The sequence below is a fragment of the Phasianus colchicus genome, chromosome 5 (genome assembly GCF_987193195.1).
Source record: "Phasianus colchicus chromosome 5, bPhaCol1.hap1.1, whole genome shotgun sequence".
Taxonomy (NCBI): Eukaryota; Metazoa; Chordata; class Aves; order Galliformes; family Phasianidae; genus Phasianus; species Phasianus colchicus.
Window position 1 is genome coordinate 41,475,964 of NC_143440.1, and position 22,761 is coordinate 41,498,724.

At 35.3% G+C, this 22,761-nt stretch overlaps 1 protein-coding gene across 8 annotated transcripts in view; it reads left to right on the top strand.

Moving 5' to 3' along the window:
- The window catches only part of NRXN3 (neurexin 3), a 938,203-nt gene that overhangs the window by 809,222 nt on the left and 106,220 nt on the right, over positions 1 to 22,761 (top strand). For 5 of the 8 annotated variants that reach the window (XM_090141457.1, XM_090141455.1, XM_090141456.1 and 2 more), the window contains one exon: positions 18,188 to 18,277. The exons of the other annotated variants lie outside the window; for them this stretch is intronic. In XM_090141457.1, the coding sequence (XP_089997583.1) occupies positions 18,188 to 18,277 (90 nt within the window). The remainder of the gene's footprint in view (positions 1 to 18,187; positions 18,278 to 22,761) is intronic. 8 annotated transcript variants of the gene reach the window in all.

The window sequence follows — 22,761 nt, forward strand, 5'->3', positions numbered from 1 at the left end:
TGGTCTTATGTTCTGGCCTAGTATCAAGTATATGCAGTTGTACCCCAAAGGAACCTTTATATTCCAGACATCATTTCCTTTCCATGCAGGTGTTTCACCTTCTAGCTCTTTGTAGGTGTAGTATTTTTCAACCTCTCCATGTGAAAATAGGACTTTGGGGATTGTACTTTGTGTGTGTCTCCTATATTTTTTCAGTTAATTTTCATATTGATTTTTTAGCCAAATTTGATGGAGGGAACAGAAGATTTTTAGAAAGAAAAAAATATATTCAAGTCCAACATGGCTAGTGAAAATAACTAATGGAGGAGTTCACTATCCTGATTCTCCCAGGGAAAGGACTGTGGCTTGATCTTACTTTGCCTTAAAAGCCAGAATATTCATAGATAGATAGATAAATGTATTATTAATGTCTCAGCTTTGTGAAAAACTTAAACAAGAGAATAGCTACAAGAAACCATGCCTTATTAGTTCAGTTTTCTAAGGAAGTGATAATTTAGAAGACATCTGAGCAAACCAAACATGCGCCTAATATTTTTCATGAAGAGAATAAACACATTCAGCAGAATCTCAGCTTTGAAAGAGTTCTGTGGTTAAGCTGATCGGGACTAATCTAGTATGTCTCAGCTATAGAATATTGAAATTGCAATTCATATTCAACTTGTGTATTAATATTGAAGGAATTCTGTGTCCTACATGTAGGATCACTTCAATTCTGGAAGAGACAGTTTTTTGTAGTGTTTTAAAAAGAAACTTATTTGTAGCACATACATGTTTGAGCATGCTGTGATGTCTATAATGTGAACAATTTAATGTGTGCATAATTTTCTGCATGATGTTGCGGCTGTGTTCACAAATTTGGCAAATTAGCAAAAGTTTGTTTGTCATCACATGTGATGGCAGCAGGGTGGAATTCTTAATGGTATTTCTATGCTCCTCTCTGAGTTTTATTAGCTCTTGAAGAGTTATACATCAGATTCATAATTACTTGCTCAATGGAAAGTACAAATAAATGTGTGATGCTCTTAAAATGAGCAAAGAGAGAGAATATTGGCTTTCCTTAAAACACTGTATTCAGTTAAATTGAAATTAAAGAAACTAGGGAATGAAAGATTCCAGAGATATGTTTTACAACTTCATATAAAAGACAAGGAAGTGAAAGGAAAGCAGAAAAGGAGAAAACCTACAGTTCTGATATGTACGTATTGGGTTGTATTTTTGTTTGTATGTTTTTTAAAAACATTCAATTACGCCTCAGTAACGTGCAACACAAGCTGTTTTCTTGTGAAGAAAAGGGTTAGAGGTAAATCTGATCTTGCATCTGGGTCACAACAACCCCCACTAACAATATAAGCTGGGAGTTGAAAGGAGTATAGCCCTGCCAAAAAAATAAAAGGGGGGGGTACTGGTGGATGGGAAGCTGGACATGAGCCAGCAGTGTGCCCTTGCAGCCCAGAAAGGCAACTGTATGCTGGGCTGCACCAAAAGAAATGTGGCCTGGAGGTTGAGAGAGGTTATTCTGCCTCTCTACTCCGCTCTGGTGAGACCTCACCTGGAGTACTGCATCCAGATATGGAGTACTCAGTACAGGAGAGACACGGACCTGTTGGAGCGTGTCCAGAGAAGGGCCACAGAAGTGATTCACAGAACGGGAAAGCTCTCCTACAAGTACAGGCTGAAAGAATTGGTGCTGTTCAGCCTGGAGAACAGAAGGTACCGAGGTGTTCTGATAGCAACCTTTCAATATCTAAAGGGGAGCTACAGGAAAGAAGGGGACAGACTCACTAACGGGGTCTGTGGTGACAGAACAAGGAGAAATGGTTTCAAGCTTAAAGGTTGGACATAAGGAAGAAGCATTTCACAGAGAGGGTGGTGAGACCATGGCAGATGCTGCCCAGTGATGTGGTTGATGCTCCATCCCAGAAGACTTTCAAGGCAAGGCTAGATCAGGCCCTGGGCAACTTGATCTAGCTGTGGATGTCCCTGTTCATTGCAGGGGAATTGGACTAGGTGACCTTTAAAGGTCCCTTCCCACTCTAAGGATTCTATGATTCTATGATAAACTGTAAAGGAGGGAATTAACCTGAAGCTAAGGTTGGCTCAGATTTAGAAATGAGTCCTCAGTTTTAATATCATTCAAACTCTGACGGAGTTTCTCTTACTGGATAATAAGACTCTGAACAGTAATCCAGTGCAGGTAACTGAGACAAGGCTCTTGAGAAATGGGTAATGGCAAACGGCAGCGTTAACAATGGGACTCCTACCTGCTGTTCAGCTTTGTGACTTGGTTCAGGCAAAGCTGTTGAACTCTTCATGATTTATTTGTATTTTGCCCTTTCTCCTCTCCCTCAATTGTGCAATAAGGAGATGGGCTTTATATATATTTTCTACTGATGACCAATTCCTTGATGCTTAATTAACCAAGTTGATCGTTGCAATGTATTTCTCAGTCAGGGTATGTACACATTTTGCTACAAAATATATTTGAATTGCTGTGCCCTAAAGTGCTATTTTCCATGACTTCCTCTCTTCCGCTGTCTCACGTGCTTTCACCTTTTAGTGTACATTCCAGATAACAGATTGTGTTTGGCCATTTTCTTCTTTATGTTGTTCCTGACAGATGCCTCTAAATTTAAATTCATCTTTTTGGTGATGTAGTAGGAATCATTTTGGAATAAAAGTAAGTTAGATAGGAAAGCTGTTTTAAGCAAATGAAGTCTGTGACATGTTTTTGTTTCAGATTACTGTAAAACCCTTCAAACTTGAGGCATGACAGTACAGTGAGAAGGATTTAAGTCAGGCATCCTAAGGTTTGGGAGTCAGCAATTCTCAGAAGGGTTAAAAACAAATCTTTTGTCTTGAAGCACAGCTGAAATACCTCAGTCCTTAAATTTTCTTTAGTTCTTGAGTGGCAGATTTTTCTTCATTTCTCTTGCAAAGAAGTTCTTTGTATGTTGCCAGATTTGTAGTGAATGTTGAAAGAAGCCTGATATTCCTGTTCATCCATCCATGCATTGACTACATTTTCTGCAGTCATAAAGGAAACAAAACTAGGTGAAGAGAAGCTTTACAGTGAGAATAAGAAACCAGAGCAAAAGTCTAGGTGGAGTAATGTTTTAAAGAAGATTACAGGAAAGGAAGTGAGAGGCAGAAATATGCTGGCATTTAAAGAAATATATACTTTGCTGAGAGAACTGTATCCTAGATTTATACATTTGAAAGGAAAAAAAAAAAAAAGAAGAAGAAATGGGAGGGCTAACTTTAAGCAATTGGGCCCTTATGAGGATTCATTAGTTCATTCTCTCAGTACAGATTTTATATTTTTCCCCTTTATCGTTCTCTTGAGTGATCACTTAGACTTCTTTTAGGAGTCTCTGCCCTGTCCAAAGACATTAGTGTTCAGTTCTTTTGGCTTCAAAACAGGAAAAAAAATGTCACCATTTTTTTCATTTTCTGAATCAAGTACAAATTGTAAGAAAGTTGGATTTTAGGAATATGGGTAGCTTATAACAGAACTCCAGAGAGTTTGTGATAGCTCTGGTGAGTACTGTGGCCTGATGAGAGTACACCCATAAAACAAAAAGTTGGTTCTAAGATCCCTGATTCCAGTCTGAGGTTTTGGACTAGCTCCAATCCCAAAGACTGAATTCCCTAAACAGCTGGAATGTAACTTCTGGTTTAATTTCATTTGAAAGGAATCCAGTTCACATTCCCTGAGAGTATTTTAGTATGTGAACCACAGCATAGCAAGTAGGGAATGCTAGGTAAACCTCAGAGGCATGCTCACTATTCAAATAAAAATGCTGATATAGGTGGATTGTAACACAGTTTACATATGGATCTGGACAGCAAAGTTTATTCTTTCATTACTCCTTCTCACTCCTTCTCATGTTCATGTTATTTAAATAGTTAAATTTCTTTTTTCTACTCTCACCTTCTGTTCAGCTGAGTCATTTCACCAATACTAGTCACCATGCAAATAGCCCAGGAGAAGAGGCTACAGGATCATGAAAATGACTGGTCAGGAGATGGAGAAAGATAAAATTACTTCCTTTGTTACAAGCTGGCTTATGTCAGTTTAAAGTCTTACCTAAAATACATCTTTAGTAGTTTATGTAAAAAAAAAAAAAAAAAAAAAAAGGCTTTCTTACTTGCTGCTGTCTGAAAAAAATTGCTTCCCAGAAGCTCACATTAAAATTACAGTGGTCATGATTGTCCTACCTATCTTAAATGTAAAAGCCATCATGGTTTTCTTGCACTGATATATTTTTCATATATTCAGGGAAAGATTGAAAATTGCTTGATTAGTATTAGAGAGGGGATGTGAGATAGGGAAGAAAGCTAGATGAATTTTTTCATGATCCTTCAAGATTTTCAGCAAACTATTTTACGCTCGTGGTAACAGAAGAAAAGGTTAAATACATTTTGTTTAAATGAACTGTGGTAAGACATAAGCTCTGGAAGAAAAATCTAGTCACCATGTATTTTTAAAAGTATATTTTACCTTATCACTTCTCATCTTTGAAAAAAATTTCCAAGATGCTTTTGGGGACACCAGAAATAATATACATCATCCATGTATTGATTTAATAGATCATCTGTTTAATCTGCTTTAGCTGCAGAGAAATAATTATGGTGCTGCAAACAAGTAAAATATTTGTTGTTCATCTCTGTTTGATATAATTCAAGCTTATCTTTTTTTATTGAATTTCCTCTGTGATTACAGAGATACAAATGGAAATGTGGGAATGTGAATAGGTTTTTTGTTTGGTTGGTTGTTTTTGTTTTTTTTTTTGTTCCTGCTATCAAAGGCAACTCGATACTTCTAAGTGCTAAATATTTCTCAGTGGGATGGTTTTAAGTCTGCCCTATTTGTGTATTATTTAAATAGTACTAAATTGAAATATTGGTTACAGCCTAAGAAATTCAAAATATCTGAATCCTATTTTTGTATTTAATACTTACCTGAAACTACTGCAGTAGTTCTGTAGGCCAAATAGAACTTGAGTCACATCAGCATCAGGAATTTAACAAGGCTTTTGGGATGGGAGAAAAGGATGATTAAGCTGTTTTGGGGAGAAGGTGCTGAAAACTACAAATTTGTAATGGAAAGGGCATTTAATAAGAAAGATAACTTGTATTGACATTGTGTGTCCAATGGGAGGAACAGTTGTAAGTTTCTTTGAAAAATAAAAACTGACTTCATTTTCAGAAATGTTGGATATTCACGGCACTAGCTATTATAAATTGAATATTAGTGTTCTGTATCTCAAAAAAAATTGTTATTCACATCTCTACAAATCTAATTCCCTGAGTACATGACTGCTAAACTAGAGTTCAGTGCCTACTTTGAACCAGGTCATTTCTTGTCCTACTTAAGCATTTCATCACCATTCCCTTGATATTTTCAATCTCCTTCTATAAGTGGCATGATTGTTTTGTTCAGTAAAGTCCTTTACCCATGTCATCACTCCACTTGAGGAGGGACTTTGAGGGAGGGAGTTGCTTCTTTTCTTTTCTTCATTCTTTTTGGTTTTATTTATTTTTTTATCAGCAACATTTTCTATCTCTCCCTCTGTGATTTTCCAGCCCTGAGATAAATAGCCTTGTATCTTACAAGCTAAATACAATTACTGCTATCAAAACCGGAGTCTTTTTCTCCCTGTAAATGTCTCTTGGAAGCTGATAAGATGTTCCAGGCAAACTGCAGACTGCTGCCTAATCCTGAGATTAAACGTAACCACCCAGAAGACAGCAAGAGATAATTTGGGGGCTGGGGGAGGGCAGGCAGGAGAGGAAGAGAGGACAAAAAAGCGAGATCCTCTCCTGAGATATTAAGAGGACATGCACAAGGCTCAAGGTTATTTGTAAAGGAATTACACAAAGCACACAAGAGCTTGTTATGAAGGGGAATTTCCTCAGATAATGCAGCGATTGTTGTAGTTGTTAAAGACAAAATTTAGCATGGATTTGTTTGATGTAAAGCATAGAAGGGAGCTGTATGAAACAGCTCCCAGCCACGTCTGCTGATTTTATATATCAGTCTTCATCTTGTCCTTGAAACTTGAGTTCTCACAAGGTTGCATCTAGATTCTTTGTGTGTGCTTGTCTGGGTATTGGGCTTTATACTGAATAGAGGGACAGCCAGCTCTGCTGTGTTCTGAATTTTGGTAACTGCTGACCATCTGAACTTAACCTAAACCTCCAGAATGCAAAACAGAAAAATCTTCTAGAACATGAGAACCTTGATTAATTATGGAGAAAGTAGTATGTTATACCTTTAATAGTCTTCAGTTGTAATCAAGGCTGGATTCCTGAAAACATACACTCTTTATTAGTCAGTCTAATACAGTTAAGAAAAGCAGTCTTGCTTCTAAATATGTAAGTTCTAGGAGTCTATTTTTATAGATGTTTCCTTTTCTCTTACTGTAAAGAAGCTTTCTTTAATGTTTTGTGTTTCTGCAAGCTTTCCTGTATTTTTAGAAATCTGTCAGTTGTCCTAATAAGAGAGATCACATCTCCATCCTTGCTCCATTTAATGTATAATGCAGTAGCCAAGAATGTTAAGAGAGTTTTTGGATGATGTAATAGTAGCAGTAATAGAGGATTTAAGAGTTAATTTTCTTTCTTCAACTAACAGGTCTTCTGTCTGTAGAAATGATATGCAAATATTATTTTTATTAGTTTTCACAAGCTCAGTAATGATAAGTCTAATGCTGATTGGGACATTAACAGGAAAACTCAAAAGCAGAACTAAGTGGAATGTCTGAGTCATTGCAACATCTTCTTACAATCCTTGCCACTTGAATGATTTCCAGATATTTCATTCCTGAGACATAGAGAAAACAGGTAGTGTCCTGTCCTTCACAGAGCCTGGCTCTTCCTCCCCCAAACTCCCTTTGTCTCTTCCACATCTTGACATCTCTTCATTTCAGCCACTTTTTACCACCCTCAATTCCAGTTTCTACTGCCTTGTGCTCTTTTAGATCTCCATTCCCTCCGTCAGATTTGGGATTGTTATCATCTTCTCCTCACTGATACTGAAAGCAAAATTATAAGAAGCTTAGCTGAATTCAGTTGTTTCCATGAAGCAGAATATGTATCTTGAATATTACTATTTGGAGTGATTAATAAATACTAGTGTTTGATATTTGAACTGAAGAGATTTCTCTGTGGTACTGCCATGTCCCATTGTGGTCTTAATATTTTACTATTTCCTCTGAGTGGGTAATGAGTTAAGAACAAGAGCACTGAATTTTGTTTAGCCTTGTGAGTTGAATGTGATCCCCAGTGTTCTTGTCATACACTTGTTTGTGGTTTTTTTATATTTTTCATATTGTGTTCATTTTGTGGGACGTAAATGAGCTCTTAGATGCTTTCTATCAACATGAATTGGAGATGGCATGTAAAGTACCTTTGACAGATTTACTGCATTTCATAATGAGCCTAAAACATTTAAAAAGACAGGGTTAATAAAACAGACTTGGAGAGGGACATTCTGAAGGCAGTACTTTGACATATGTTGAAAGATCTGCCAAGAGGGATGATTAAAGCATGACAAGTTGATGAAATCAAAATTTGATTGTAACTTGTCACTTTAGGGCTTTAACATCTATAATATAAAGTAGGAAAACAGATAAATACGGCTACGTGATATGAGCACTCACTTTTGGGCCCCTATACCTGCTGAGATATTAAGACTATACATGTTCAGACACCAACAGACAAATGTGCTGTGGAATTTGTGCAGAAACATCCATGTACATGTGTTAATGCAGGTGCATCCATACTGAATGATGAGATAGCATCTGAGATTATACAAAAAAGTTATGCAAATGTTTTCACTATGCTCACAATTTCACTTCCATGTACTTTGTTTTTTGCTTTCCCGCAGGAAGTATAACACTGTGAATCATTCCCACATTGCCCAAACAGTTGTGTGAAAGTGCTATCGGGCTTTTCTATCTTCCAAATTCAGTCTTTGAGGATAGAGAATTGGAAAGACAGAAGGGAAAAATAAAAAAGTGACCCGATTACGACTTTCAGTACTCATCCTTCCTGTTAGAATTTCAGTTCCTAAAGGTGGCCCAGACTTTTAGAATATGCACTCAATTAGTCTGCACAAGATGCAACCTTAACATCACAAGATATCTCAAGACCAAATGAGTTGTTTGTTATCAAGCACTGCTATTTCTATAAGCTTATCATTAAGAAAGAGGAAGATGCAGTTTTTTTTTTTTTAAACAAGAAGTGCAAGCTAACCAGGCAGATCAAATAGTACAGGATTAGCTAACATCAATAGGATTGAGAGAAGAAGCAGAATTTACCTAAAGAAATGTACATATACGATGGTATTTTCATGCATGTAACCTAATTCCCATGTAGGATCCCACAGAGTCCTTTAGACATAGGAAAGATGCATGGAGGAATAAGAAGCATTTTTATGTAGTATTCTTTACTATCACTAGTAAAGTGATACTATCACTATCACTTTACTATCACTAGTGTAACAGTTACGAAATATATATATATATATATATATTCTAACAAGTAAATATATGTCACAGTGGTACTGCTAGATTTCAGCTAGTCAGAATGCTTTTTCTTGGTTATAGCCTGGATAAAGAAAATGCTGTCAGAAAATACTAACGCTTTGAGGAAACTTTTTGTCAGTGCAGTCCTAAAGAACAGGAATATATATTATATTGCTGCATGTTGTTAGTTGAATTAGTGTAGCATTCTTCTTGCAACTTCCTGAATCAGACTGGATGTCCCCTATGTCCAATTTACAGGTGAATACCAAATAAAAAAAAAAAAATAGTAGAATGGTTCAAATTGCACTTTGTTCAATGGTCCTGGATTTGGAATGGTTTCTATTCTGTTTTCCCAGAGCCTCTGTACATCTAATCAGTTTCTTGAGTTGCAGAACAGACAAGTAGCTGATACTTCAGAAAATGATAACAAATCCACCATGACAACAATGAAAGTATGCCCCAAAATATGTATTTCTGAGAAATTTTATCATACTCTTAAGGCTTAGTTTGTGACCTGAAACATGAGGTCGTGTAAACAATGCACGTTTGTATCATGGCTGCCATCATTATATTTGTATTACTCTGCAGAAAAGCAAATGCTTTTGTTTTTCCCCTCATTAATTTATCCAGAGAGACATGATGATGTGAAAATATACTCACTCCCTCTCCAGCTGGAATTTGGTAGATGTTATTCTGCTATATTGTAAGCACATTAATCAGCCAAAATTTAATACAAACCAGACAAAATAAAACCCAGGTAATTTAGAGGCATCTTTAATTTTTCTCCATTTTCTAATTCCTTTTTTTCACAATTTGATTTGATTCTCAAATCACAGTATGACATACAGCATAACTCTGAAAGAGATGAGCTTTACATTTCCCTAGTTGTAGACTTGGTATATTTTCAAATAGACATAGACTAAGATACATATCCATAGCGCAATGAAACATCTTTCTACCTAGGTTTCATCACCCTGTTTGCATATGATATAAAGGCTCTGGGCTGAGGGACTTCCCTAAATACTGGGATTACATTCTTGTAGTCGCTATAGGCCTTTGAGTCCTTGTGCCAGAAATGCTTTGGTGCAAAACAGGTGTATAACATTCCCCGAGGGATCCAAGCCATGTTATTTTTCCGTGTATGTTTTGATAAAGTCATCACCATACTGCTTTCCAGAAACAGCAATGCACACTAAAAGGCGAAGCAATGTCCTGATAGTCTTGCTAATCATTTTAGGCTGAAGAGTGTGATTGCTTACATAAATATGATTATCCTGACTGAATGTTCCAGTACTGTGAACTGTTTGTGTTGAGTGTTCCGTGGCTGTATGAATGCCCAGGTACTAAACATGAGCAGTGTCATCAAAAACTTCTGATGAATTTCTTGTTTGCTAGAGCAAGATGAACTATTAGGGGTTCAGTCATCTGATTTTGTGTATGTGTATATATATACACATTACATACATATATATATAATATATATATATATAATGTAGCTCTATAGTGTAGTGCAGAGAAAGATGGAGAAATATTTTTCAGATGGGGAATCAGGCTAAATAAGATTGCTGGATAGCAGGAATTCTGCTAGACAGCACACAGCAATGAACTCCCAGATATTAATATAGTTTCATTTCTCTCCTGGGTTAGTTCTGTTTCAGTTTTTCTGCTCAAATGGAACTGTATAATGTTCTTTTTCCTCTCTCTCTTTCCAACTCTCCCTCTGTCCCTGTCTTTCTCTCTCTCCAATACACACAGAGTAAGCAAACAAACATCTGGCCTGAGGGCTTAGAGGCTTGAACAACAACTTTGTGCTGTTCTGATCTTATTGCCTGCAGAAAGAACAGTGCCAGCTGTAATCCCAGGTTGACACAGCTGACATGCAGTGACAGAAGGGGCTCATGCATCCACATCAGCCTTCTTCCTGCTCACTAAAGACATTGGAGAGTACAAAATCATTGAAATCCCAAGATGTGAAAAAGGATCAAAGTGGAGCAGCAGTGTGAAAAGCTAGTCAAATGTAAAGGACCAGGCATAGAAGTGGAAGCCAGAAATTCCTAAATTCCAGTCCTAACTGTATAGATGCCATTCTCTTTGACTTGGACTGTGCTATTACTACTCTGTGGCTTAGTTTTCTAGTAGGTGAAGTTAGGATAAAGCCTCAATTTACATTATACTCAGGGACTTATAAATAGAAAATAGCATACTGTGCACTGAGTACAAAAACCTTTCTGGATCGCGTTTTTGCTTCTGGTTAGTAAGTACCTGGAGCACTCTGTAGACTGAGAACTTTAGTGTTAGACTGGAAATATCTTTTCCATTTTTCCTTAAGCCCCACAGATTTGTAGTCAGTGATATCTACTCTGCATAACAGACTGAGTTGCATTTTATCTCTTCTCTACTACCTTTACCAGAGCAGTTTCTGTAGCTCAGGTCATTTTCAAGAAGGCAATTGATTTAAAAGTTTAGAGTAGAAAAAAATATATCTAAAAAGAGATGAGCTTTACATTTCCCTAGTTGTAGACTTGGTATATTTTCAAATAGACATAGACTAAGATACGTATCCATAGTGCAATGAAGCGTCTTTCTACCTAGGTTTCATCACCCTGTACAAAAGTACCTTTTCCCACTGACCCACCTTACATCTGGCACTGTACTATTCAGTGATGATTATTTTTTTTTACTGTTTGAGTGTTTCTTGTGCCTCTAGTTCATGGCTGGATTTTGTGAATAGCACCTGTCTTTGAGAAAGCTTACAGAGACCTGGAACTCTTTCCTATTTCTGAGCCAACACAAACAGGAGAAATCATCTCAAGAGGAGGCAAAGTTTGCTGATTTGTAGCAATTAAAACCAAGCAGATGTTTTCAGTCTCTTATTTATTCCATTGCATAATCAACTGACTTTTCTCACTATACTCTTCTAGGGTTTATGAATACAATTTTAAATAATTCAAGAATTTCCATGAGGAGACCAGCATTGCCTAGTATGTAACCTGCATAGGAAGTGCTTCTTAATAACCTTCTTTCATAAGTCTTTTACTTGTTTTTAGTTATTTCTTGTGCTCATCCTAGAGAACTTGATCCCTTCAGTAGAATTCTTTAATGTGCTGTTATTTGTAATTGCTTTTTATATTTCCAATCCATGTTGGACATTCCAAGCTCTATCTCCCTGCTAGCTGTGTCAGACTTAAGCTAGCTGTCTATCTGAATGCACTTGTTTTCAGGACACCATAGTGAGACACTGACTCTTTGTGAAGCAGATGTAGTAAGAGTACTGCATTTCTTTCCTCAGACCCTGCACTATGCTAAGGCAGTTGTTCACTGATGCACCTTGCAAGCAATACAGCTGTATTTCCGTAGTTCCATGTTAAACACCAGTGCCAATTGGTGTGAATGCCTGTAAGCTGGTTTCTCCATCAGTGTTTTTCCAGTGTGACTTGCATAGCCACAACTAAGATAAATGAGAGTTAATGGAATTTAAGATATCAATGTAAATAAAGTGGCTTTGGCATTTTGTTGTTACTGCTTGATCCTACAGGGCTATGTAAATCAGATCCTGTGTTTTCCTAAAGAAATCGAAGAAATGAGATGTGAGGACAATAACAGTGGATTTTATTCTGATCTCTATTTCATGTCTCTTTGTGCAAAATGAAATTTGTCCTTGTTTAAAATGGAAAGATCAATATGTAGTTTCAGTTGTTCTTTAATAGTCACTTTAGCCTTAGCTGCCTGATATGGAGTTTAATTGGGACATGGACAACAAAAAACACAATATGTACATTACTTGCAGAATGTCCCAGAGGAGATACATTCAAATTGTTTCATATCTGTAAAATGGTTGTACTGGGAGCTGCCTTCTCTATACCATACCCTAGTTCAATTCTCTAACACAAGTGAGCTAAAGGAGACTGTTCTTATTATCAGCTGAAGTAATTAATTGCTAACTGATGTGTAAAATAAAGTCCAGATCACATTTTGTCAAAACTAACTTTTCTTTGGCACCATTGAAAAAGTTTGATTGACCTTCTTCCAAATTCATTGGGCTGCGTTTTCTTTTCATTTTGCTCCTGTTGTACTTATGGGTTAGATATTGAAGTGAGGCATTTATGTTCTTGGTCATGCAAGACAGGACTGAAAGATTAAAGAAGATTGAATATTATGAATTTTTCCTGGGGCAGAGGGACAGATTTGGATGACTTTGTGAACTCTTCTCTAGACTGATTAATGCTATAATGGTTCATGTTAAGTGCACCTTATAGGCAGATATTTAAACCCTAATCTGCTTGTTTGCCTCTGAATTTCCCATTGAGCTTGGCCTTTGCTGCCTTACTTTCAACTTGGACCCTATATGTTTTTAATTGATAAATCCAGAATTATTTAGTTTAAAATTGTTTAATAGTTTTATAGTTAACATATTAAATCTAATACCTGAAGTGGAGGGATGGTACATATGAAAATGTAAATAGCAAGAGAAACCAAAATAGAATGGCAACAGCACAAAACTTTTGGTTGAGATGATAGGAACTTAGAAGCAACTACAGTCATTTGATCAAATGAGTAACTTCTATGCTACTGAGATCTCATCTTTTGTCATGAAGGCAGTGAGCTGAGGAAAGCTGCAGTGTGAAGATCAATGTTTAACTCCATCCCACAGTGAGATGAACGGAGAGGTGTGGCTCACAGCAAACAAATTGATCAGAGCAAGTTAAAGATAAAAGTCAAGGGCATCCAGGATTAAGGAGAAAAACAAAGACAAGAAATAAAATGAGAACTCAATTGCAAAATATGTTTTAAACTGAATCTAAGAGTGAAGGAAAAGCACGCTATCTGAGACCTGAAATAAAAATAAACAATGTCAAGACTAGGCAATTTTTCAGTCACTCAAAATAAAATGAGAAATTTGAATTAATTTTCCATAGCATCCCTTCTTAGATGAGGCAAAAAATAAAGCTTTGCAAGAATTTGTAGAGAGACTATTTGTGGTAGTTGCAAAGACAGATTGCATATCACCAATCTTACAATTATTTTGTTTAATTGCTTGGCTGTCTTCATTTCTGTGTAAGTCACATCTGTGGTTTCAGATTTGGACTTTTTCCAAGAGTTTTATAAAAATGGCTGTGAGTAGATATTTTTTACATGTTACAATTTTAATGAAAACGTTTCCTGTTTTATATTACATATGCCATAGTATGGCCTCGTAGTAATACTACAAAATAGGCAGCTCTGAATGTAAAATGTAAACAAGTGACATCTTTACTTCACAGTGTTCAAAACTAAATATGTGTTTAAGAAAATGTGAAAATGGGACAATTCAGTATATGGTTAATTTGCAAGTGCAGCTGTCTACAAACAGAAATGTTTCAGTAGGTTCAGAGTGTGCCTATCACAAACATATTTCCGAAACTTCTGTGGTTGGCAAAATCTCTGCCTTTTATTAAATATTAGAGTAAAATAGTAGTTACTCCATGAAGCGTGTAAGCCTCCTTTTCTAGAGCACTTGGCATCAGCTCTAGAGGAATCTGGGGACTGAACTGAACTGGATCGGTTATTCAGTAGAGGATAGAGCACACTCAAGGTCAACTTTGCAAACTGCCGTGTCCCCCTTTCCCACACTGATGTCAATTAGTTGTATGTAAATCTTAGAAAATGAGATTATGGGCTTCCATAACATCTCAAATGGTTTCAGAGGGTATCAGAGGCTGCTGAGCAAATAAAGTAGTCAAACTGGATGGTCCTCCTTGTGCTGAAATTCCATTTTAAAAAGGCAAAGTGAGGTGGAATCAGTTTAAACCTCGAGCACTAATCTCAAAACGTTTTCTTAAATTATTCATACCAATCTATAGTCTTTCTTTTAATAACTGCTCATTAGATAACATCTCATTGTTTTTAAAAACTTATAATCAAAGAAGAAAATATTGCTGCTTGTATTCTCTCTTCATAAAACAGCCTTTGGCATTAATTTAGATCAGATTAATGTTTTCTTAGGATGTTCTTAGCATCTTCACAGACTTGACAACACATCAGGTTGTATTAATATTCCACCTGGAAGCAAACACTTCCTTTCTGCGCAGTGCAATTTGCTGAAACCTTTTGGCTTTTCTCTTTCTTACCAAAAGACAGTAAATCATTGTGGTTGATATCTGGGCCAAGAAGAAACAGTTTTCAGAGTTTCAGTCTCTCTTTTAATTTCTTTAGCTTAAGAATCCATTTTTGTTTAGAAATAGGTGTTAAGGCAAAAAGAAAAAAAAAAAAAAAAAAAAAGATTGTTTCCTTAAAGGAACCATGCAAGGACAAGCAAAACATCATCCAACATTGTAGGGTCTTGGAAGATAATTCTATTTTGCCCATGAGAAAATTTTAAGTGTCTCCCCCTGAGATATTACTCTGAATAAAAACATTTCCTGTGGGAACTGCTAATAGTGATTAGCAGAAGGAAATTCTGTTGGTTTTTCCTATTTTAGTTTGATCTGGATTGAAGATTTTTAGGAGCTAGAGCGAGAAACAAATCTAATTAATGTGTATCTGTGTAGTCAGTTTTAGCTGTAATACACTGAGGGATCCATAAAAAGATAAAAGACAAATGGTATTTAGCCAGCAGGTTAAATTTTATGATATAGGTACCAGGTTTTCTTGAGGCAGGGGAATAACCAAAAAAAAAAAAGGCTCTTTTGTTTGATTCCCCTTCAAAATACTTAGACATCAGAAATTTTTGTGGTATTTGAGGTATTTTGAATATTCAGGTTAAAAAGGATTCAGGGATCCAGAACATTTCAAAATGCTACCATGAAAAACCTTAAGATCGTAGAAATCTAGATACTTCACAATGTGTTGGAAAGTTGAGGTTTTATAGCATATTTGCATTTCCAGTATCTATAAGCTTAGGAGATGAAGCTGAATTTGTTTTAGTTGCACATATGAGTATTAAATGGGATAACAGACTTGTTTTATCCCCATCATCATGCATCTGGATTTGATTGTATCAGAGAATTTTGCATGAGACGGGAGAAAAATACATGAAGGAATGCATTTCTGAGCTTGAGTTTTTATAGATGAAACCGAGTATTGAAGCAGATTATAAATTATTTTAATGTACAGGATTTCTTTCTGCAGAAGAATAAGGGTGGAGATCATCTGAAATGACAAGTTTCTATTTCTCTTGGTTTTATTTAAACAATTAGAATTTATGGTTGAAAAAATATTTAGTCAATCACAAGTAGCAACGCCAATTGGTACAACCTTATTATAATAAATAATGTTCTGCAGGCCTTTGAGACCTACATTGATTCTGAATGCAAAAGAACTATGGGATTAAATGCATTTTCTAAACTGAATTAAAATGACTCATTTTATCCTACATATTCCTTTCTGAAATAAAGCTTTGGATTAGAGCTGGATTCAAAGAGAAGAGAGTCCAGATTATGTGAGTGAAGGGATTGTTTGAACATGTGAGCATATGTGTCATACAGCTCTAGAAAGGCATTGCAGTGAGGTCACAAAAGGATCATTACTGAACTTACTTCGTGTTGAATTTACATCACTTCGTGTTGCAACCATGATATTTCCTTTCTGAAGTTTCATATCAAATGCTGTGTTTATTTTTTTAAGCTTAACTCAAAATCAATATTAATTTAATAATTGTATGTGTTTAATGGTATTTACTGAACAACCCAAGCTCTTGAAAAGGGAAAGCTTGTTTTCTAACTCTGTTGTAACCGAATATATCAATGAATATGTTCTCATGCACATTTATTTAAAACTCATTCTCACTAATGCATGAAATAAAATTTAAAAGCAAAACAAAAAAGTTAGATCAGATGCTAATGTTGAATTTTAAACCTATTTGAATTTTCTAATGTCCTTCAGTTTTTCATAGATTTTAAAAGGTATGATTTTTATACATATATTAATCTTGCTGAATATATCTGCCTAATAATAATAATAAAATTAAATTAAACCTGATTTTTTAAAACAGTCTTTAAAGATGTGGTGGGCAATAGTTGTCATTTCTGGCTTTCTTGAAGGTCTATTACAAGAAATTCATTTTTAACTGTCATGTCTTTTTCATTGTCCCATTTCCTTTTTACCTTAGTCTTGCTGGCCTGTTCTTATGAGATGTTCTATTTCTGAGAAATTTCAATTCACTACACTTTTCCCTTCTACAGCCAGACCTTTATTACCAGTCATATTCCTTGCAGTTTGAAAATCTCTGCTGCTGACCAGGTGAAGCATCCTGCTGTTATGCATATATATATATATATATATATATATGTAGTCAAGGAAATATACATATATATGCATATTTCTTCAAGGTGTCTTTATATTGGAAAAAAGATTCCAGCATCCGCTTCAAAATTCAAATTAATATAAAGTTTATTTGTGGGATTTCAAAAGAAGCATTACAAATTTTGCAGAGCAGTTGTGATTCTTGGACTACTATCTATTCCAAACATGTATCGGAGCACTGGCATGCAGGATCTGTTCATAGTAGTATACCACAGTAAACTGGGGGCTTACTCTGTTTTTCTAGTTTTCACAGTATTACTATTATTTTTAAAAGGACACTCTTTTTATGCCTATCTGTTGAAAAAATTATTATAAAATAAAACATGAAGCAAACATTAGAATGAGTCACAAAGTGACTTGTAGCTGAAGAAAACAAAAGCAGGATGATGGCATTTGTTTCTTATCACTCCTAACATGATCAAACCATATCGTGCCCTTCTACTAAAGGTTAGACCAACCCTTCTGATCTGTACCTGGCTTTTTTTGTATATCTAGAGAATATGAACACAGATTTTGACTCTTATCCCTATCTGTATTGTGCACTCTGTGAGTGATAAATGCTTTCCTTCAAAATACACTTTATTGAATATTGCAATTGTCCATTAATGTGAAACAACTGAACTACATGGAATTTATACTTTGGGTAATCATTTCTGCTTTCATATTAGCTTCTAAGCTTCTGTTTTCCTCTGGCAACTGGCCCAAGTCTTTGGTAACTGGACTTAAGTCCTCACTTATATTTAATTAACAGTTTTTCATCGTTTTAGTTGTTACTTTCCTTTTTACTATCTTCTTACTCTTTTTTGAGTTTTTTTTTTTTTTTTAATCTAATTCTATTGCATCCTTTCACCATTAATTTCTTCTAATTTCTTCAATTCTTTTTTTCTTTTTACCAGTTTTCAAGTCCTAACACGTATCTTGTACTACTGCAAGAGAGTTCATCAAAATGCTGCTATTTGTATGCTTATGTGACTGACATATTCTACATATTCTGCTATATTCTTTTGCCATCAGATTTAGAGTCTGTTCAAAATGTTTTAACTCATGTCACTGAGTTCATCCAAGGTCTCATGTCTTGGACAAATTATACATGCCTTTTAACCAATCTGGATAAGAAAATACTCTGAAAATTAAGGAGAGATGTTATTCATAGGATTTAACTTCTTTGACCTTCCAGAACCTCAAGCAATTGGATGTATAACTATTCTCCACCTTACTAAAGATAAATCTCTTTCTTTTCAAATATATTATGTATGCACGCATGTGCTTATTTATTTATAGCAAAATAAAGTCATAAACAAACAAAAAATCTAGGATGTCTTAACCATTGCATTGACTTTTCAGATTGTTTTTAAGCTGTTTTTTAAACTTTAAAGGCAACACTGATAGTGAACGGTTCCAAATGGTAAAACAGAAAATCCCCTTCAAATATAACCGGCCTGTAGAGGAGTGGCTGCAGGAAAAAGGTAATAGTCATTAAAACTTTCATTTTAAACCCATTTGATTCTAAACCCTCATTTTTAAAGCCTGCAAATAAATGTTTCTTAAATGATAATCGCCTGCTGCATAAATGACTGTTTTAATTTTCATTATAATTTGTGTCAGCTTCCACCTGCCATATGTTGATAAATCATGCTATAATACATTGCTATTAAAATGCAGTTAAAGGGACAAAATTCTGAGCCTGCTATCACAGTAATGACAAAGAAGCAAAAATTCAGGAGACATTTTCTAACAAAATAAAATGAAGAAAGGATAAGAGCAACAACATGTATTATGGCAATTTCACCACTGCATGATCTTCCTGTTTTGATTTGTTTTTAAACTACATTCATATCTTTATTATCAAAGTTTTCTTAAAAAAAAAAAAAAAAAAAAAAAAAAATCAAACCTTGTTAAATCACTTCCTGTAAGTTTCTTTTTTCCCATTAGTCTGACCAGCCACTGTGGCTATGTGTTTTCTAATTGTTTTCAAATAACTAAACAATTTTAAAAAATGTTGTAAAGAAAACATTTTTTAACATTTTCTTTTAAACTACAACGAGGGAGACAGAGAAAGATGTTTGTTCTGTCACTTTTATTCTCTATGTGGAGTACAATTTCAACACTCAAATAATACATTTTATGTTTGTACTCAAATTCTTCCCTAGCATAGTCTAAGGTACTGCTATTATCTTTTGTGAGCTTCTCTGGAGTAATTGGCCTCAACTCAACAAAAGTTTTCCAATATGCAGAAGTCCAATTGGCTTAAGTGAGAATTCTACATAAGCTTCAGTGATCAGCTGAAATGGGACTTGTGTCAGAACTGTAATGTTCTTTTATAAAGAGTTTGGAGAAAGACTAAATCTTGGATGTAGAACTCATTCCAAAGCTTGTTGAAGATAGCATAATAACTCTCAATGATTTCAGCAGGTCTCTTGGTAATGCTGGTTCTTTTCCCTCTAAACTAAATGTGTTACCTAAATTTAAAAATTACTAGAGGCAGTTTCTTTCTTTCAAGCCTTGGAAAACAGAACACAACCTTCTCTGATTTCCTTTAAAGAAAGTACTGCTGATAAAAGTGGGTGACCTCTGAACTCAAATCTTGCATTTTCTGTGTTGACTTAGTCTGTGGGTATTACCAAATCTTCCAAGAAAAAAAGTCAAATTTTGTGCACTGGGAAATATATATTCTATGTTTTGTTTTTAACTTCTATCCACATCTGAATTAGCAAATTGATTTAGCCAGCAGGGATCAAGTTAAGGCCATAAAAAATATGGCTAATTGCAGTCAAAATATTTTTTTGTGAAGAATCTCATCCTTCAAAGTGCTGTGCACACAGTTCCTGTTGATTTCAATGACAGCTGGTAGTGTTGCCTACTTTCCAGATTTGGTCTACAACTCTGATGTGCTTATAACTAAAGCTAAGAAAATTGTATAACTAAAGCAGAAATATGTTTTGATTATCATGGTTTCATGGAACTATTTGTTTCTGCTGGCTAGTAAGAAAATATTTAGATAAAGGTATACAGAAAATGCTTATTGAGTCTCACTGGGCTACTCTGTTAATTTACAAGATCAAACTAAATTAAATAAATAAAGCTTAACAATAAACAGTGGATAATCTTGGTAAGTTTGAATTGCTAAAGTCCCTTTAACCTAAAGACAGTGATTGCCTCAACTTTATTAAAACAGATGCATGTCGAATTCTTTGATGCTATTCATGTGCTTGAGAACCCATTTTTTTCTTCCATATCTTTTTTTTTTTCCTTTTTGGTTTTCTACAAGTTTTTTCTTTGATTTATTTTGTGTCACTGCTTCTCTAAGTTTGAGCTTATAAGCATGCCAAGGTACTTTCCCTTTGTAAGCCATCCTAAAGATTTGAACTGAAGTCTACCTTTTGTGAATATTGATGCTTTGTTAAAAGACAATCACACATGCAGTGGGATCTGAAAGACAATATTTGAGAATTCAGACACTCTTGAAGCAAGGAATGATTTTAGGCTAGATGCATATAGGTGTGATTTCCCCAGACTGAAAGGAAATTCAATCTTCACATTTTGTATTAGGAAAATGGCATCATGCAGTGCAACACCTGTGATAATACATCTTCTTTCTTTCATTCCAGTATAGATAGACCTTTTCAGCAAGTTATGTAGCACCTAAAAAATCAGGATGAAGAATTTACCTAGTTGTTCACCAGTCTGCTCATCCATCTGGTCATCCATCCAACACTTACTGAATCATGGATACCTTCTGTATAAAGATGATGAGTGAAGGCATAGCTCACTATCAAAATTGAATAAGATGAACTGATGAGTGGAGGAATAGACAGATTCATAAATGAATTAACATACAGAAAAGCTGTCTGCCATTGTTAGTTCTTGGTTTGAGTGGGGTAAGATTAAACACATTCTAACTGAGTTTTTTAATGCCATGGATTTGGTATTATTTTGGTACCACTATTATATAATTCATAATAATGAAATGTATATAATGCAGCATCTTTCTGAAGTGGCATCATTAATGTTAAAGTTTTTTTTTTTTTAATTTTATAAATTGTTTACAGTATTCAGAGAGTACACACCTACAATCTTGAATTAGACAAGTCATAAGTAAAACATTAAGCACTATTAACTTCACTGAGATTGTGAGTTTAAAAAAAAAATCTAAATTGTTCAATTTCAGATATCATAAAACCAGGTTATTTTATGCATAGAATACCTGGTGCTTGCTAAGGTTTGGATTCAACATGTTCTGCAGTATGAGGAGCTGATAAAGTCACAAATGCATCTCAACAAAAGGTCTGATTCTGGAAGTTCTTAATTCTGTAAATTCCTCTTACATGAGAGTGCTCATTGAAGTGAACAACTGCACTTTTGGAGCAAGAACTGTTGATGTGAATTTGGGTTTGCAAAATCAGGCCTGAAATCTCTTCTAGCATTACAGAAAGCTTATATTTCACTAAGATTTCTCTGTGAAATTTCTTATTGGTGTTCAGTTTTCCAAATGCAGAAGTCAATGAGAGAGCAAACAAATGAGAACTTGAACTACTCAGAATGTTTACAGAACACCTCAGAAACACAAAATACACTTGTCACTTTACTATGGCATTAAGCAATGGGAAGATTTTTTTCTGGAAAATATAGACTAATAAGCTCACAACCCTTACACATTTAAAAGAATTTATAAATACAAATCCTCAATCAAGTTCAGCAGCCCAGTAAGTTTCACTTAGGGTGAGGATCAAGGGCTACCATATAATCAAAAAAATGATTAGAAGAGGTCGGTGGTGGCAGAATTATGTGTACGTTTTCTCAACGATATTCTCTCATTCCATACATATTTCCCTGTTGTCTTTATTCATGCATGTGTACACCATCATAGAGTGAAGAGCAAAGAATGATATACTATAAATAACACAATCAAGTGATTGTTCTTTTAGCAAACAGAGTTCTAGTACCAGTGTTGTCTGCGGTGTTTACCATATGATGCAGTGCATGAATTATCCTGAAATGGCAGTCCACTTACTGAACAAGGAAACTCTAAAATTCACAATCAAAATTTTGTTTTTTACTGGAGTGGGGCCGTTTTCCTGGTATAAGGTGTCAACATTAGAAGATGCAGAAAAAAGCCTGGAAATAAAGAAGTGATCCTACCCCTCCCCCCTTAATGTATTAATTTCTCATTTTGGTAAAAAAAAAAAAAAAAAAGATATGACAGACATATCTAAAGATTTACAATGGGCTTGGGTTAGAGTGAATAGAGTGAATGACATCCTTTGTAGATCCATAATCCTCCAGTAAAGTGGAAGGAACCAGAACCCCTTTTCTTTCCTGGTTTAGGAAGCTTTCCTCCTGGAGTAGTAAAAAATGATTCTTCCTCACCATTGCCCACCCCTTTTCCCTTTGGTAAAAGATGATAGAAAGTGATAGTTTTGGTTCAAGGAGAAAAAATGAATTGAACTGGGAAGTTTTTAAAGGTCAGCCCTTTCCTTTCATTTCCAGGAGTATAATTTCAAGATTAGTAAAAGAAGATGGGTGATTATATTCCCTGCTATTTATTCGTCTCACCTCCATTTTTTTGCACTGTATCACAAGTGAAGTGGGAAGGATGGAACAGTACAGATAAAGTGTCTGGGTGTGTAGGGACAGAAAAAATGGAAGGAAATGTAGTTCTAAGGAAAGGGAATATGTGAGGAGAACAGAAGATGGTGAAGTAAGGACCTGACAGCATATCCATTAGAAAATGGATAACAACAGGGCAGAGCTACTAGGAAGAAAATCAGTCTCTGAGGCTGTAGTATATGACAAGTTTGGCCTTCTACAGTGTAAAGTACCACTTCCTCAGATTTGAGGAGAGTTGGACAGAAAAAGCTGTACATTTTTACTGGATCCTATTCTCCTCATAGAGAAGCAGAAAGACTGAGGGGAAAAAAAAAAAACTGCTCTGATTTTACATTCTGGGAAT